This window comes from Brassica oleracea, chromosome C2, assembly GCF_000695525.1.
Source record: "Brassica oleracea var. oleracea cultivar TO1000 chromosome C2, BOL, whole genome shotgun sequence".
Lineage (NCBI taxonomy): Eukaryota > Viridiplantae > Streptophyta > Magnoliopsida > Brassicales > Brassicaceae > Brassica > Brassica oleracea.
Genome location: NC_027749.1, coordinates 29734699 through 29752453, shown reverse-complemented (window position 1 = coordinate 29752453; position 17755 = coordinate 29734699). Strand labels below are relative to the sequence as shown.

Genomic DNA, 17755 nt, shown 5'->3' with positions numbered 1-17755 from the left:
ACCATGCATCTAATACCTTTCCAATAAGTTACACCCCCAAATCATCTTGTTAGTCGAGCAATAAAACAACAAACACTTAGAATTAATTACTTTGATTAGGATTGCTATTTACTTTAAAACCATAAAACAACAAACACTTAGAATTAATAAATTACTAAATTTAATAGGTTTCCTAGCTCCTTGTGGATTCGATCCCCAAGTACTACAATTGAACTTCTTGTTTGAGAGAGTAATTCACTCCTTAGGGTAATTTGAGTGGTATCAAATTTGGCGCTGTTTCCGGGAAGCTTTGATCGCCATTAGATTTAGTGTTATTAATTCTTTTCTTTTTTTTTACCCCCATTCTGACACAAAAGTTTTTTTCTTGTCTTTTCAGGTGCATGCCCAGCAGTACCAGAAGGAACAAGGAAAATCACCTGTTATTTTCAGAAGATCATGCTCACCTGGAATGCAGGATCCGCAAAGGTCAACGTTCCACATCGCCCGACGCAGCAGCTTTTACATCGACCGATTCTTGCACCCAACCATCGACCGACACCCGAGCTTCATCATCGACCGATATACCTCGTTCGACATCGATCGATCCTACACCTCGTACATCGATCGATCCTCAGTTGCGAAACATGGTTGCGACTGTTATTCTCAGACAGGATGAGAATGGAGACCTGTATGACTAGGATGGTCATCTGCGTAATGCAACATGTCAGAAACTGCTCAGGGGAATGTAATCCCTGATGCTGATGCTACAGGAGCTGCTCAACATGTAGAAGAGGCTGCTCCACCAAAGGCACTGGCCGACTACAATCGTCCAGACGAGTACTACACCAACAAATCAACAAATTCAGAAGGAGAATTTCGAGCTGAAGCCTCAGTACTACACACTCGTGTCGCAGCTATCCTACTCTAGGTTATCGCACGAGCATCCTATGTACCATCTGGAGAGGTTCAAGGATCTTATCGCTGCTATTCGTATGGATGGAGTCCCTGAGGACTACCTATTGTGGAAGCTCTTCAAGTATACTATGACTGGAGAAACGATGCACTGGCTTAAGCAGCTACCCACAGGATCTCTAAAATCATGTGCCGACATCAAGAATGCTTTCTTTTGCGAAACTTCTTCGATGAGGCACGCGCTGAAGACTTGAGGAGCAAAATTGCTACGTTCGCGCAGGAGACTGGAGAGTCTTTTAAAGATGCGTGGATCAGATTCAAGTTCTTCCAGCAAGACTGTCCACACCATGGATTCGATGAAGTGCAACTGCTGAGCACTTTCTTCAGAGGTATCGCCTTGAGGTATCAGATGGCTCTTGATACAACTAGCGAGGAAAACATCAACACCAGGAATCCAGTGGAGGCTATGAGACTGATAGAAATTCTAGCAAACAGCAGCAGCACCAAAAACACTGACTTTGAGAGGAAGAAGTCTGTTGCATCCCTAGGAAAGGAGCAGATGGACGAAGTTAGACCAAAGTTAGATGTGGTTCATGAGCTTCTTAGAAAGCAGGTCACCTCAGCTGAAGGAGAAGTAGCTGTAGACATGGAAGGAGAAGAGGATGTGAACTACATTGGAGGTACTGGATTTCAGAGATCTGGTAACTAGGGTGGAAACAGAAACTTCTATGGCAATTGTTAGAGGAGTAACCAGAGTTCACAGTTCCAGAAACCTTTTAGCAACAACAGCAGAGGCTATGGAAACTCATACTACCAGAATCCACCACCACAGACTCAGGAAAGCAAGATTGAAGCACTGCTTGACAGAGTTCTGGAAGGACAGCAGCAACTCACTGTGGACTTCAATGGGAAGATAGATTCTGCATTCAACAGTCTGCACACAAGAATTGAGACCTTAGGGACTCAAGTGTGAAGCTTGAAATGCAAGTGGCTCAGACTGAAGACACTGTAAAGAGGCAAGAAGACTTGGCTAGAGAGGTAGGAGTTGAGAAAGAAAAACACCACGTGAATGCCATCCTAGATGATGATTTCTGGCAAGTGGTGAAGCATGATAAGCTTGGAGAAGGAGACTTCAAAGTTGAAAGCTCCATGAGTTTTGGCGGATCACACTGGTGTCGACCGATATCAATGGATACACATCGCTAGATAGACCAAGACGAAGATCGATCGACGGATTACTCTAGACATCGATAGACTGCGGAGTGTAGTGCAGTTCGAATCATGACGCATGAGGAATTAGAAGAAAAACACCCTCACCCACCTTCCCCTTTCTACGTCAAAATTGATCGACCGCATGAGCCAGCCATCGATCGACAAAGAGAGACCGACATCGATCGACCCCCCTAACCTCCCATCGATCGACGGACACAACTCACCCACCGAGAGCGATTACCATAAATTGACAGTAACCGAATCAACGCACTCAGACCACCACCTAAACCTTTAGCAAACCCACCAGAACCTACAACCAACCCTTCAGACACTACACCAGAGGCTATGCAAGTTGATAAGGGAACTGAGGGAAGAGTTCTAAGGAAAAGGAAGGAGAAGATTCCTAAGAACCTTAAAAGGGAAGCTAATGAGAAGGAGATGGATGGTTTCACTAAGAGAGTCCTCATAATCCCAGTGGAGAAACAATTTGATGAAGTTTATTTCACACACCAGTTGTGGATGTTCTTTAGGGAGACTAAGGAAACTGGAGAGGACATTAAGAGAATGTTTCATCATGTCAGGGAAAGGATGAAACTAAGGATCACATTGAAGAAGAAGAGTGATCCTGAGAAGTTTGCAATACCATGTCTGGTAAAGGGTATTGAATTTTCCCATGAACTTTGTGACACAGGAGCATCAGTCAGTATCCTACCTAAGGTTATGGCAGACCAGCTGGGTCTGAAAATAGAGCCCTCATCAGAATCTTTCTCCTTCGTGGATCTTTCAGAAAGGAGCTCAGGAGGCATCATAAGAGACCTTGAGGTACAGATTGGTAACGCCCTTGTTCCAGTAGATTTTCATGTCCTGGACATCAAGCTTAATTGGAACTCTTCACTTCTACTTGGAAGAGCTTCCCTAGCTACAGTAGGAGCTGTATGTGACATGAACACCAACAGACTATGTCTGGCACAGATAGATCCAGACGTCCACTATGACCTAGTTTGAGTTGTGAGACAACAGGTCAACCTCGTGGAGCTTGGAAATGATCTTGGCTACATTGCAGCATGTCATTGTGGAGCAGAGTACGAAACCGTGTACTCAGAATCGATCGACACTCACACTGTCACATCGATCGATTCCAATGAGTCACCGATGACCGATGAACGCTATCCCAAGTCGCTCGACGGGATGCAACCGGTAGACTACTCTACATTACCAGATCAGTACTATCCAGACATTGCCTTTCATCAACCCAGCAAGAACGAACGAGATGACTATTACATAGGCAGTCGGGCAGATAGTGGATTCCATGAAAGTTTTGCAGTGGAGACTGTGATTCTTTCATCCAACGAGGATCCTACTGAGGAGTATGATGAGGATTACTAGAAGGAAAAAGCTACAAAGATTGCTATGCAGGATGAAAGATATTCAACCCACTCCTTCAACAACATGCCTACACCATCGATCGACAGCATCTACTCAGCATTGGTCGATTCCCACCCTCATCCGGTAAAACGATCATCTGCATTGATCGATACCACACTTGGTACATCGATCAATATTAAAGCCGCCGCCTCAGAAAAGGAAAAAGGGAATATTCCTATTCCAAATAGGTTTACCAACACCCATATAAGGAGTTTTGCACCCAGAAGTACTTCTCACAAAACAGAAGCAGAAAAGATGAATGCTCTCACACACCAATCGGAAAGAACATCAAGGAGAAGCATTCGATCCAAAAACCCTAATTCAGCAGACAAACGTCTACCATCGATCGATACCTCAGTATCAACATCGATCGATTCTCATTCTAAACCTAAACTTTCTTTATCTACTAAGAATATGAGTATTGATTACGACTTTCTATTGCCTGATGAATTTGGTATTTTCAGTGACCAAGATGGCCATGCAAGAGCTATGGATGGAAGGATTCTACAAGTATCCAGAGAGGACATAGCAGATATTGTTCAGTTGGCCAATGGAGTAGACAACTTGTTTACGCAGCAACGCAGCATCCCAAACAACAATCCAACTGTTCTAGACGTATATCCAAAGGCTACAATAACAGGAATTGGTTCACACCAAACACGCAAACTTGTTCGCCATGCATCAATCGAAGAGGTTGCTTCTACATCGCTCGACACTGTAACACCAACATAGCTCGATAAAACACCTTCACCATCAATCAATAGGCGTTATGAATTTGGACGTCGCACTTATGACAGCTATGGAGCCAGAAAGTTCAGATGGGAACAGAAGGACGAATATGGAGTCTACAGAGACGAGTCTGGAAATGCAAGGAGCGCAGCTGGTGATATGATTCTTGTTACCAAGGATGACATAAGGAAAATTCTGGAGAGAGCATCCCTATTTGGAGAGGGCCACATATGTCTTCCATTTCATGCCACTACCTTCACACCTACAACACTGACACCAGAGATCTACACCAAGGATGAGATCAATGAGATGGTGACTGGTATTTGTGGAACTCAGGAAAAGCTTGGAGATGAACTCAAGACATTGGTAGATGACACTTATCAGCCTTTGGACATAGGTTACAATGATCTTTTCAGATGTATGGCAGAGCTATTTGAGGAGAGTCACATATGTCTTCCAGAACATGCCACTTCTTTCACACCTACAAAACTGACACCAGAGATCTACACCAAGGATGAGATTAATGAGATGGTGACTGGTATTTGTGGAGCTCAGGAAAATCTAGGAGATGAACTCAAGACATTGGTAGATGACACTTATCAACCTTTGGACAGAGGTTACAATGAGCTTTTCAGAAGTATGGCAGAGATAAGGATAGAGATTGAGAGTATGCAGCACATTCTTGAGAAAGAAGCTACGACATCAACATCGATCGACGCCAACAAAGCCACATCAATCGACGTCAAGCCACAGACATCCCAGATTCCTGCAGAACTGGAAAGTTTGGCAGAGAAGAAGGATGAATGGGAGATCGCATACATCAACACGAGAATAAATGATGTTTACAACCCTCTCAACAACAACGTGGACTGTTTGAGCACGAGAATTGATCTTCTACAGCAAGAACTTGACACCATTCATATGAATGATTCACAACCAGCCACATCGATCGATATCTGCAACATCACATCGATCGACACAAGGTTCACAGCAATGGAGGATAGGTTGAAATCGTATGAGGATATGCACGACCGTTTCACCTCACCTATCATGCGATACTTGGACACCTTGTCTACACAGATGACGAATGTCCAGAAGGATATTGGTAAGCTTAATGATCAACACGATTTTCAGGAAGAAGGTTCAACATCGATTGATAGGTTCCGCAGAACATCGCTCGATGGCAAGAAATCTACAGAATATCTTCCCTACACAGCAGAGGCAGTTGATCAGATTACATCAAAGCTATACAAATTATACACACCTTGGAGGACCGACTTGAGAAGCGGTGTGATGACATCTACTTTCCATTCGACGTCAAAATCAGTGGACTAGATAGCCAAGCAGAATGGCTACAGAAGGAAGTCAAAGCCATTCAAAGGCAACTCGCATCTTAAAACCAGATATCAGCATCGATCGACGGAGCACACTCCAAATCGATCGACAGAGCTACACCAGCAACGATCGATAGACACCTGGTCGCATCGATCGATACCACATCAATATCAGACGACGCGCAGCTGATACCAAACCACATGGAGTCAATGCAGGAGCAACTGAACGAGCTATCAGAATACGCCTACAGCAAGATAAGTTGTTATCAGTTAAGCATTGAAGACATCCTAGAAAGGCTACAGAACATCTCAAATGCGGTACAAAAGATGGATGAGAGATGGACCAGAAAGGATGAGGCCACAAGAAGTTTCATTGTAGCTTGGTCCAGAATGTGCAGAGATGAGGTGGATGCTTGTTTCCCAGCAAGTAGCTGTTTTTCCACCAAATAGCCACATACCTCCAAAGTTGACTATAACAAAGCGCTGAGTGGGAGGCAACCCACTATTAGGTAATTTTAATTAGTTTTCTTAGTTATTGGCTTTTATTTTTGTTTTTATTCTTTCAGATTTATTGCACATCGATAGATTACCACTTCGGTCAGGTTTATCTTCCTAACTTGTTATATTTGTTCTTATGATTTGTTTCCACCATAACTCCGACTATGTTACACTGGGACAATGTAATTTAAGTCTGCGGGGAGGTTTACTGATATGATTTATTCTGATTCTTATAAAAAGATTTTTTTATAAATTATGCTTAGCTATGTGAAACGGACTATGATTTTATCACTTGAATGTCTAACCACTCTTTAGAACCATTCCAGATTTACTGATTGCAGATAGTACTAAGATGCTAAAGTGGATCAACCTGTCAACTATACACACTTGCCTTGATTGTTTGAAGGAACCAAAGTTGACCTCCAATACTAAGCCTGACACAACCGCTTGTCTTGGGGCTTGGTGTGGGAACCAAAATTCGCACTGTCGGTTTCCGTTTAAATAAGGAAACTAGGAAAAACCTAATTTCCCAGAGGTCCCGGATATCTGCTACTACCACACGCCAAGCAATGAGGACACAATAATGACAACGATAAAATATAAGAAATCGAAAAGAGAGCAAAGTAGATCTTATTTCGAATTCGCGTTTGAGCGTTACAACAAGGTAAGAGCCTGGGCTAAGAGAGCTGTCGGCGAGATTCCTAGTTCTAAAACCTTAAGACGGCAATAACCTAGTTGAGTCGCAGCTCGAATAACAAAAACGGAAATATGCCTAATTGCTCTAAGTGCTAAGTTTTTTCTCTGAAAAGTTTTCCTATGCCTCTCGCCTAGGACCCCTTATATACTGGCTCCAAGGTCGGTTTACGCCTTTCCTCTTCTGCCCTTAAGCCGCCATAGCATAAAAATGGAGATATTCCATTTTTTCCGATCTTCGTAATTATCTTCAAAATTTCGTATTTATCCGCGGAAACTTGACATTTATCATCCCTTGCGGACCAAGCGTAAACCGACATGCGTTTTACGGGCTGTTGGTTACAAAATCGTAAGTTGGGCCTCGAGTCGTGTTTTAGGTCCCTTTGGACCGTCTTTCGACTCGAAGCGTTTATTACGGCTGCTTTCGATAAAGAATGAACTTTCTGCGGTTTTTACGGTAAAGTTTGATTGATAACTTAGAAATGGCGGGGGAACGTGAGATGGGTTCGCTACGGTATTCGGGAGATAGAATCGAAGGGTAGACAAGAATGCATGGACTGATGTCGTATCGACGTTTTGGAAGAGCTCGGTCGCTACGTAGCGACCGAACTTTGGTTCGAGCTTGGTCGCTACGTAGCGACCGAGCAAACGCTCGGTTGCTACATAGCGACCGAACTTTGGTTCGAGCTCGGTCGCTACGTAGCGACCGAGCAGAGCACGTGTTTGGTCGCTGCATAACGATCCTTCTCGAACTCTTGTCCGATGATTCGCGTTTCTTCCGCATAGGTTTTTCGTAAAGAAGAATCTATTTCGAAAAAGTATTTGTCGGAGAAGTTTCCTACGTTTTTCTTCTTCGGGGATTTTGGACGTTAACTTCGTCGTAACCGTTTTCGACCCCAACACTTGGTATACATGGAATCAGATTCTTCAGACAAGTCTGGAAGGTAAAGCCTTATGTAGATTTATTTATCACAATTTTATCTCTTTATTTCGACCCTAGAGTAGTTAGTTTTTATTAAAAAAAAACAAAACAAAAAACAAAAATCCGAATTTTATTAAATAGGACTTAACAAGACTTGGTGGTTAAAACTATTAAGGCTTGCTTCATAAAGATTCCAAATAAAGAATTCGAGCGGGACTTGGAGGCGGCAATCTTCACGGCTCGCTTCACAAAGAATTCTTGGATATAGGTCAAAAAGAAGTGAACAGGACTTGGTGGCAACCAGCATTAAGACTTGATTCATGGAAGCCTGTCCAATCTTGGTCACTGATCCTGCAATGGAAGCAGACTTTGACTCGAGAGAAATGAGAGAGAGAGAGAAATTAGGAACTAACTTTTACCTGCAGTTCCATATACTTGTCTGAAATCCTTGCATCCTGTGATCGATACTCCCAAGGTAAAGCATGCACTTTCATATTTATGCTAAGAGATGAGGTTAGTAGAGGGGAATGTCAGACAGGATTTGCTAAGTTGTAGACTAGTTGAACTTGGTTGCTAAGCTAGAATATTGCATAATGTGCTTTTGTGATTAAGACTTTAGATGTGGTTTGCGAAATTGTAGAGGTGATGATTTCTATCTATTATATCTATAAGTCCCTGCCGTTTTCAAACCTCTTTCAGAGAGACTGCCTGTTTGTTTTGCTTGAGGACAAGCGAAAGGGTAAGTCTGGGAGAGTTGATATACCATGGATTTGACCCATTTTCACCTATGGTATATAAGTATTTTACTATCTATATATTATATATTCTATCATATTAGGTATGTTTTCAGGTTCAGAAGTATCTTGGAGTAAAGTGATGATTATGGAGCATTTAGGAGCTTAAATGAGTATTCATCCGAGTTTACCATTAAAGCTCGATAGGAAGAAGACACAATCGATCGATGCACATCCAGTGTCGTCGATCGATACAGAAGAGAAGCCTCGACGATTGAAGATTAAGATCGATCGATGTTCATCCTATACCATCGCTCGATGTTGAGACGCGGAAGCACGACTTGGTTCCAGCCGACTTTAAACCCAAGACTTCACCAAATTACAAGATTACCCCTGACGAGTTTTTAACCTAATAGGTATATTCTTTCCTAAGTGTTAGGAGGCAAGAGAGCTTTTGGCCACCTTTGTATTCTTATTTTCAACAGAGGGTTTTAGGAGAGAAGATCATAGAGAGATTTTTGATTGGAACTCCATTGATTCATCTATTCTAATATATGTAGTTTTTATTTATATTTTGTGTTATGAATTGCTTAGCTATGTCTGAGTAGTTTACTTGTTAGATTCAGGGTTCAAATAGGTTAGATGGATTAGACCCAACTATAGATTGCTAGGTTGTGGTATTCATTGATTGATTGTTCTTAATGCTTGTTCTAGATTAGCTACCTAGAATATTGAATCTAGGAATCTGTATGAGTCAAGCATCCTTGACCATCGAGTCCTGAACCTAATATGTCATACCAGACAACTGGAAAAAGGCTACCGCTGAACTAGAAAGCTAGTGAGCATTATCAATTTACGCATAAGGCTTAACTAGAAGCATCGTTCGATACTGTCTTCTGACAATCGTTCAATATTTGTGAAAGGTGTATCGATCGATATCCCTATAGGACCATCGATCGACACTTTCTTGTGATCAATATACGACAGTTGAGATCCAAGATCTAGTTAGTTAACCAGTGAAACATTGCCATTGCTGATCACTGTGTCTAAGGGATTGAACTGTAATATATCATGCATGCAACTGATAGGCATCTATAGGATTATAATCTCCAACACCTGAATAGAAACCCTGCATATAATACCTTTCCAATAAGTTACATGGTACACTAAAATTGTATCTTTCCTACTGCAAGCAAACAGTGTTGTTGTAATATTTGAGATTCAATTCCAGAGGACCAGTTTACACTTTATTCTTGTGAGTTCTTAATTTAGCTAAAACAATAATGGGGTTTTGATTTGTGGGTAACGTGCAAAACAAGTAAATAATGTAAATGTGAATTCAACTTAAAAGAAGCCATTCTAGGGTTACTTCATCAGGTGCTAATACTTGTGAGATAAACAATTATTCAAGCGCTATAAGAACAGGTCCAGAACTCGGATCACTCAAGTAGAACAGCCCACTGTCGTGGAACTGCCCCCTATGTTGATCGATCTTGATACCTAAACTCTCGTTTGGATCAAGACGCGACAGCAAGTAATAGAGATCAAGTCCGATAGGTTCACCAAACACCTTAATATCTACTTTTGCTGATTAGGGATGCTAGGCTCATTCATAACAGATCTAGCAACCTATTACATGGTTAATGAACAAGTTAAACCTAGGATCTAACATTAAACAGCCAGATTAATGCAAGCAGTAAGGATGGATATGAATGAAGACAATAATATGATTCACTTATCTATGTTTAGCTCACATGATTAACACCCTATAACCCAAGACTAGCTAGCCGACTACTCAGCCATGACACAAGAAAACACAAGCATCAATACTGAATAATACTGCATAAGAATAACAGAAACAAAAAGAGGGTTCAGGGTAATCTTCTCTAGACGAGAGAGATGGAGCCGTCTCCCTTTTCAAGGTAGCAAATCCCAACAATGGAGTTCTAGAGTATGGTTTCTTCTCAAAGAAATAGCGTAGTCTAATAAGGAGAAACATAAAAATAAGATATATCAAAGCCACAGGCGGCTGGGAGAGAAAATAGAGAGATTAGGGCAAATCCCGAAATAGGTTGTGGTTTCCTTAAAAATCTCTTGCCGCTGGAACAAGCAATCGGGTTGTTCCGCTCAACCAGGAACAATCATCAAGACTGTTCTGCGTGAAAATCACCAAATTGCACTGTTTTCTGCCTTTTTTGTTCCAGCTGGTCCATCTCTCATCCAATGCAACTCCAGACCTGTAATGACTCGAAAAAGACAAGGAAGACTCGATAAAGACTTGAAAACCAATTGAAAAGCATATATACAAGATATCTAAAACACGATATATCAATTCCCCCAGACTTAGATCCTTGTTTGTCCTCAAACAATGTCAAGTATCAAGAACAGGGAGAAAGGTTTGATAGTGTGGGAACTCTCCTCTTCTCAGCAACCATACTTTAACCACGAATCACTGAACCATACAAGCAGTAAAACAAGGACAACACACCCTTACCTGAACCCCACTGACTGTTGTTCGAAAATCGGCTCCATACTCTACATCTCAAACCTGAAAAAGCAACACTATCGAGACAAAACTCCCTATATTCATTTAAGAGTAGCGTGAGCTTGTCATCACAGGCACTATTCAGGGTAGACAGTCTAGATGTGGAACAAGCTATTTAATGGTGGAGTTAAGAGTGTTTAAGGTTTACCATTTCATTGTAGAGGATGCAGGATATCATACAAAATGGTAAGAGAGGATAGATTCATTGATGTCCACAGCCTCTACTCGTTTTTGGTATATCTGGTGCGACTGTTCTGATGACGGAACATGCGACTGATTGTTCTGGTTTCCACTTTCCTCTACATACTCTTCAATACTTGGTACCAAATTCTTGCTCGACCTTTCCAGTGGCTCTATGTTTTTTTTTTCTTTCTTCCCCTCCTCCATCACATTATTCTCGTTTTTTTTAAGACTGATATAGTGATGTGACGAAGAAGGAGGTAATACATGATCGTTCTGAATGCCACTGGTGGTTCTTATTTTGCGACCATTCTGGTTCTCCACCCCTGCTCTTGCGCAGTTCATTGATTATGCAGCGGTTGCTCCCTTAATCTGCTTGTTCTCCTTTCTGACTGAATTTCTGCAGCAGTAACGAGTAAGAGGCTGCGTTGATCCTTTTCTCTCCGACCTTTTTGCACATATCTACACATATGACACTGAAAAACAAATGCATGAAGGTGGAACAAATGATAAGGCGTAGGGTGGGAACTAGCTAAAGATGAGCTAGCCACTCAGGAATAGCAAGATGGATAAAAAGGATAAGAAGTCCTGAGTGTGTTCTCGCTTCCCTGATCTAATGCCCATAAAAAGAAGAATTTCAGTCAAGATTAGCTTCAAGTTAGGTGGAGTTAAGTCTACCCAGAGTAACCGGATCGGCTGAGAACTTCTGGAGAATCAAGTGAGATATGTCAGGGTGTTCCAGGTCCACATGCATGTCTTTCGCCACTGCTAAGGTCACTGAATAAGATAACTAAAGCACGAGGTGGTCAGTGATCAACACGGAATAAGGTCCTAATTCCCACAAAGTTTTGACTGACTCGATCATAAAAACTAACTCAAACTGACTCAAAAGAAAAACAAAAGAAAGAAAAAAGTTAGTAAACGACGAAAACCCTCCCCCAGACTTACTTCACACCGTCCCTGGTGTGAAAATAAAACAGAAAGAAGGTGAAAACAAGAATAAACATTTTTTTTATTGAGATATTTACCTGAGTGAAGCGGGCGCTCCATGAAAATTCTGGGTGTTCTATCGTCAGATGGTCACCTGGAACAACTGCTCTTTTCAGGGGGCAGGTTGTTCCGTTGCTGCAACCTAGAATTTTTGAAGTATCTCGGATTTTTTTTGCTTTTTGACATGAGACTCAATAAACTAAAACCAAAATAAGCAACCAAAAACCAAACCAAGTTATATTTACACTTACCAGTGGGTTGCCTCCCACCAAGCGCTTGGTTTAAGTCACTAGCTTGACTTGGTGACAGGGATCAGTCGGGTTGATCATGAGGACTTGTTCCAAAACAAGCTCCACAATCAGACATGTTCAACTTCAGAACTCTTCTCAGCAGCCCTTTCACAGCAGCTTCTCCTTTCTCTTTCAGCTCATATGTGAGCATTACTCTGACTTTAGAGAAAGGTTTAGAGGTACCCTTGCACTTCACCTCATACTCAATCGATTTCTCATCACACAAGCGAGGTATCAAAGTCATCATAGGATCACCCTTGACCCTTTTCTTCTGGACTTTCTGTTTCACCCTTGAATTACCTCTGAATTTAGTAGGATCAGTGCTAGGATGTTCATCAGAGAACAGCCTGCTCTCACCCTTATCACCGTGCTCCTTCTCTGGAACAACTTTCAGCTTTTCTACATTAAACACTGACATGCAAGAGGCGTGTGATGAGGAAGATCTGGTGGGTACCGCCTTGTAGAAAACTTTCTTGTTGATGTTGGAGAAGCAGACTCTCTTGTTGGGCATATCGATGGTTGCTCCAACAGTGGCCATGAATGTCCTTCCAAATATCAAAGGCATCTCATGATCCTTGTTCATCTCAACAACTTGAAACTCAGCAGGAACAACGCATTCCCCTACTTGAACATGAAGGCTGCGGATGGTTCCATATGGGACTGCTCTGGAAGAGTTTGCAAAGGTCAGGGTCAGCTGAGAACGCTCAACATCAGCAATATCCAAATCGTCTACAATAGCCTTTGAGACGAGATTCACATAAGAACCAGAGTCACAAAGAACATCCTTGAAGGTTGTTCCTGCGATGGAACATGGGAAAACAAACTTTCCAGGATCATCAACCTTAGGCAATACCTTCAGTGCTAGTGTAGACAATGCTTTGGTATAGAGGACCTTGACCTCCTCTTGAGTCTCTCTACAATTTTTAAAGAACTTGAGCAATGGACGAATCTGTAGAGCATCTTCTAATGCAAGTTCTTTAGGAAGCCTTCTCACCATCTTGTTAAAACCTACCAGCTGCTCTTCACTAATGGGATCCATCAGATGTCTAGGTGGAATTGGATAGGGACCCTTGGGAACATAGACTCGAGATGGTGGATTCTCAGCAGATTCATCGGGAGCAGTTACTGCAGAGCTAGCAGACTGCTCTGTGTTCTCTTCTACGCCTAGAACAGTCTCAGCGAACGACTGCTCTATTGCATTACAGTGCTCAGTCCTAGGATTTTTATCAGTTTTTCCAGGGAGCGTCTCTTGTTGTCTCTTGACACTCTCAGCTGTTTGAGCAAGCTGAACATCGATCTTTCTTATGTGGATCGCAAGAGTGTCATACTTGTTATTCTGCTCAGTGAACATGTTGTCCATCCTGGTGTCCATTTCCGTGGTTACCTGATTCAACGGCTTGGCCTGAACTTGCTGACCCTGCAACAACTGTTGCATCATCATACTCAGACCCCTAAGCTCATCTGATTGACTGTTCCCGGTAGCTGGAACAACTTGCTGATTGCTCTGCAGTTGTTGCTGGTTCTGGTTCTGAATCTGCCCGGCCGTAGCTTGCTCCATGCTGAAGACGTGCCCTTGGTTGTTTTTCAGTAGCTGATCAACCTTGGCAGTCAGCTCATCTATTTTCTGGGTGTCGGAACTGTTCCCTTTCATGGAGAAATCACGCTCCTCTTTCTTATTAGCTGAGCTAACAGCCATGTTCTCAATCAGCTTAAACGCTCCATCAGTGGTTTGAGTCATGAAGTCTCCATTGCTCGCAGAGTTTAGAGCACCTTGGTATTTCCAATCCACTCCATCATAGAAAATGTCCATGAGGTAATCATCATCAAATCCATGGTGAGGACATTCTCTGCGACAGTAATTGAAGCTCTCCCACGCGTCGCAGAAAGGCTCATCGGTGAGCTGTCTGAAGGAGGTGATCTTGTTCCTCAATGCAGTTGCTCTCGCCTTAGAGTAGAAATGGCTAAGGAACGCTGATCGGACCTGTTCCCATGAAGTGAGAGAGCCGGTAGGGAGAGAGTTCAACCACCGTGCAGCTTTTCCATCAAGGGAGAATGGGAATAACATGCACCTGATGTAGTCTGGTGGAACACCATTAACGCGAGTGAAACTGCAGACTTTTTCGAAGCTCTCAATATGCTCCATTGGAATTTCTGTAGAGAGACCAGAGAACACCTTTCTCTGTACTTGACCGATCAAACCAGGCTTGATCTCGAAGTCTTGTCTAAGGTAGGTGGGGGAACAATGGCAGAGCGCGTAGTAGGGATGTTACACGGAAGGTTTCTCTCCCCGATTGGAATAGTATGCGCCTGTTGTTCCTGCTGCGCGAGAGCAGCATGTTCAGCAGCATCCTGCTGAGCTTGGATGGTCTGCTGTATTTGAATCATCTGCTGTTGTATCAGTTGCATTGCTGCAGCAAGATCATCTTGATGGCCTTGATCACCCATGTTGGTGTTGTTTGGCCTTTGCTGTTGTCTGTTCTGTCTTTCTAACCTTGCTAGCTCCTGATTGGTAGATGTAACTAACTCTTCTTGTGCGTTTCTCTGAGTATGTCTACTGGTCATGCACCTGGAACATTAGCTGCAACAAAAAAGATAAGTCAAGTTATAGGTCTTAGACCAAATATGTAACCGAAAAATAAAGGTGAAGAGCTGGTCCCCGTCGCAACAGCGCAAAAACTTGGTACACTAAAATTGTGTCTTTCCTACTACAAGCAAACAATGTTGTTGTAATATTTGAGATTTAATTCCAGAGGACGAGTTTACACTTTATTCTTGTGAGTTCTTAATTTAGCTAAAACAATGATGGGGTTTTGATTTGTGGGTAACGTGCAAAACAAGTAAATAATGTAAATGTGAATTCAACTTAAAAGAAGCCAGCCTAGGGTTACCTCATCAGGTGCTAATATTTGTGAGATAAACAATTATTCAAGCGCTATAAGAACAGGTCCAGAACCCGGATCACTCAAGTAGAACCGCCCACTATCGTGGAACTGCCCCCTATGCTGATCGATCTTGATACCTAAACTCTCGTTTGGATCAAGACGCGACAGCAAGCAATAGAGATCAAGTCCGATAGGTTCACCAAACACCCTAATATCTACTTTCGCTGATGAGGGATGCTAGGCTCATTCATAACGGATCTAGCAACCTATTACACGGTTAATGAACAGGTTAAACCTAGGATCTAACATTAAACGGCCAGATTAATGCAAGCAGTAAGGATGGATATGAATGAAGACAATAATATGATTCACTTATCTATGTTTAGCTCACATGATTAAAACCCTAGAACCCCAGACTAGCTAGCCGACTACTCAGCCATGACACAAGAAAACACAAGCATCAATACTGAATAATACTACATAAGAATAACATAAACAAAAGAGGGTTCAGGCTAATCTTCTCTAGACGAGAGAGATGGAGCCGTCTCCCTTTTCAAGGTAGCAAATCCCAACAATGGAGTTCTAGAGTATGGTTTCTTCTCAAAGAAATAGCATAGTCTAATAAGGAGAAACATAAAAAGAAGATATATCAAAGCCACAGGCAGCTGGGAGAGAAAATAGAGAGATTAGGGCAAATCCCGAAATAGGTTGTAGTTTCCTTAAAAATCTCTGCCGCTGGAACAGGCACTCGGGTTGTTCCACTCGACCAGGAACAATCATCAAGACTGTTCTCTGTGAAAATCACCACATTGCACTGCTTTCTGCCTCTTTTGTTCCAGCTGGTTCATCTCCCATCCAATGCAACACCAGACCTGTAATGACTCGAAAAAGACTAGGAAGACTCGATAGAGACTTGAAAACCAATTGAAAAGCATATATACAAGATGTCTAAAACACCATATATCATTACACCCCCAAATCATCTTGTTAGTCGAGCAATAGACTTGTTCAATTAGGATTGTTATTTACTATAAAACCATAAAACAACAAAAACTTATAATTAATAAATTACTAGATTTAATAGGTTCCCTAGCTCCTTGTGGATTTGATCCCTAAATTGAACTTCTTATTTGAGAGAGTAATTCACTCATAAGGGTAACTTGAGTGGTATCAGCACAACTGGTTGGTTTGCAAGTTGCACATTGCTCCCAGTGTTGACAAGAAGGCTCTCCCAAGTAATAGAGAAGAGTTCTAGTCAGCTTGATGTCCAAGACATGGAAATCTACTGGAACTATGACATTACCAATCTGCACCTCTAGGTCTCTCACAATCCCTCTTGAGTTCCTCTGAGAACAATCCAAAAAAGTGAACAATTTCTTGGAAGGCTCCACCCGCAGACCCAGATGGTACGCCATAATCCTATGTAGGATGCTGATTGATGCTCATGTCGCGCACAAGGCATGTGGAAATTCAATTCCCTTCACCGTGCATGGTATTGCAAATTGCCCAGGATCACTCTTCTTCTTCAATGTAACCCTCTTCTTCATCTGCTCTCTAGCTTCACATAACATTCTCTTAATGTCTTCTTCTGTCTCTCTAGTTTATCTGAAGAACATCCACAATCTATGTAGCCCTCTTCCTCCATAGGATCTATTCCATCTTCTTAAGGTGTCGTGACGGCTTCTGGTGGGTTTTCTGAAGGTTTGGGTTTGGGCATGAGTGCATTAAGACGTGCAACATCTATCTTCGTAACCTGCACTCGGTACGTAATAGGTGCTAATCGGTCGATGGGCGCTGTTGGTTGTCGATCGATGACGCTTTCCTGATGTCGATCGATAATGGGCTCCTGATGTCGATCGATGACGGGCTTCTGATGTCGATCAGATTGTCGATCGATTTCCACAAAGACAGGGCTGGGCGGATGTGGGTGTTTTGCTGCGAACTCCTCGTGATTCATGATCCTCACGGTATTGCAAGATGCGGTTGAGTCCGTAGGTGTTGTCGATCGATGTCCAGGAGAGGATATCGATCGGTTTTGGGTAACTTCTGTCGACCGATGTTTGTAGCTTGGCGTCGATCGACACCAATGCGATCCCCCGAAACTCATCAGACTCTCTACTTCGAAATCTCCTTCTTGCAGCTTCTCTTCTTTCACCACTTGCGAGAAATCATCCCCAATGATGGCATTCACATGGTGTTTCATGACATCATCTTCTACCCCTCTTGTCAAGGCTCTCTGCCTCTTAACATCTTCTCATGTCTGAACAACCTGGATCTCCAGCTTCTTCACATGAGTGCTCAAAGTCTCAAACTTTATGTTCAGGTGGGTGTAGACATAATCAATCTTCCCATTGAAGTCCACTGTCATGCTCTCTTGAGTTGGCGGTGGTGGCTTATGGTAGTAGGAGCTTCCATAACCCATGTTGTTGC

General features: G+C 42.4%; 1 protein-coding gene across 1 annotated transcript; it reads right to left on the bottom strand.

The window, feature by feature from the left end:
• Window positions 1-12465: 12465 nt before the first annotated feature.
• On the bottom strand, window positions 12466-14586 carry LOC106323970. The gene is made up of 3 exons (XM_013762004.1): window positions 14214-14586; window positions 14044-14123; window positions 12466-13977 (listed from the first exon to the last, which is right to left on the bottom strand). The coding sequence occupies exons 1-3, from the start codon at window positions 14584-14586 to the stop codon at window positions 12466-12468; spliced, it is 1965 nt and encodes a 654-aa protein (XP_013617458.1).
• Between the last annotated feature and the right edge of the window lie 3169 nt (window positions 14587-17755).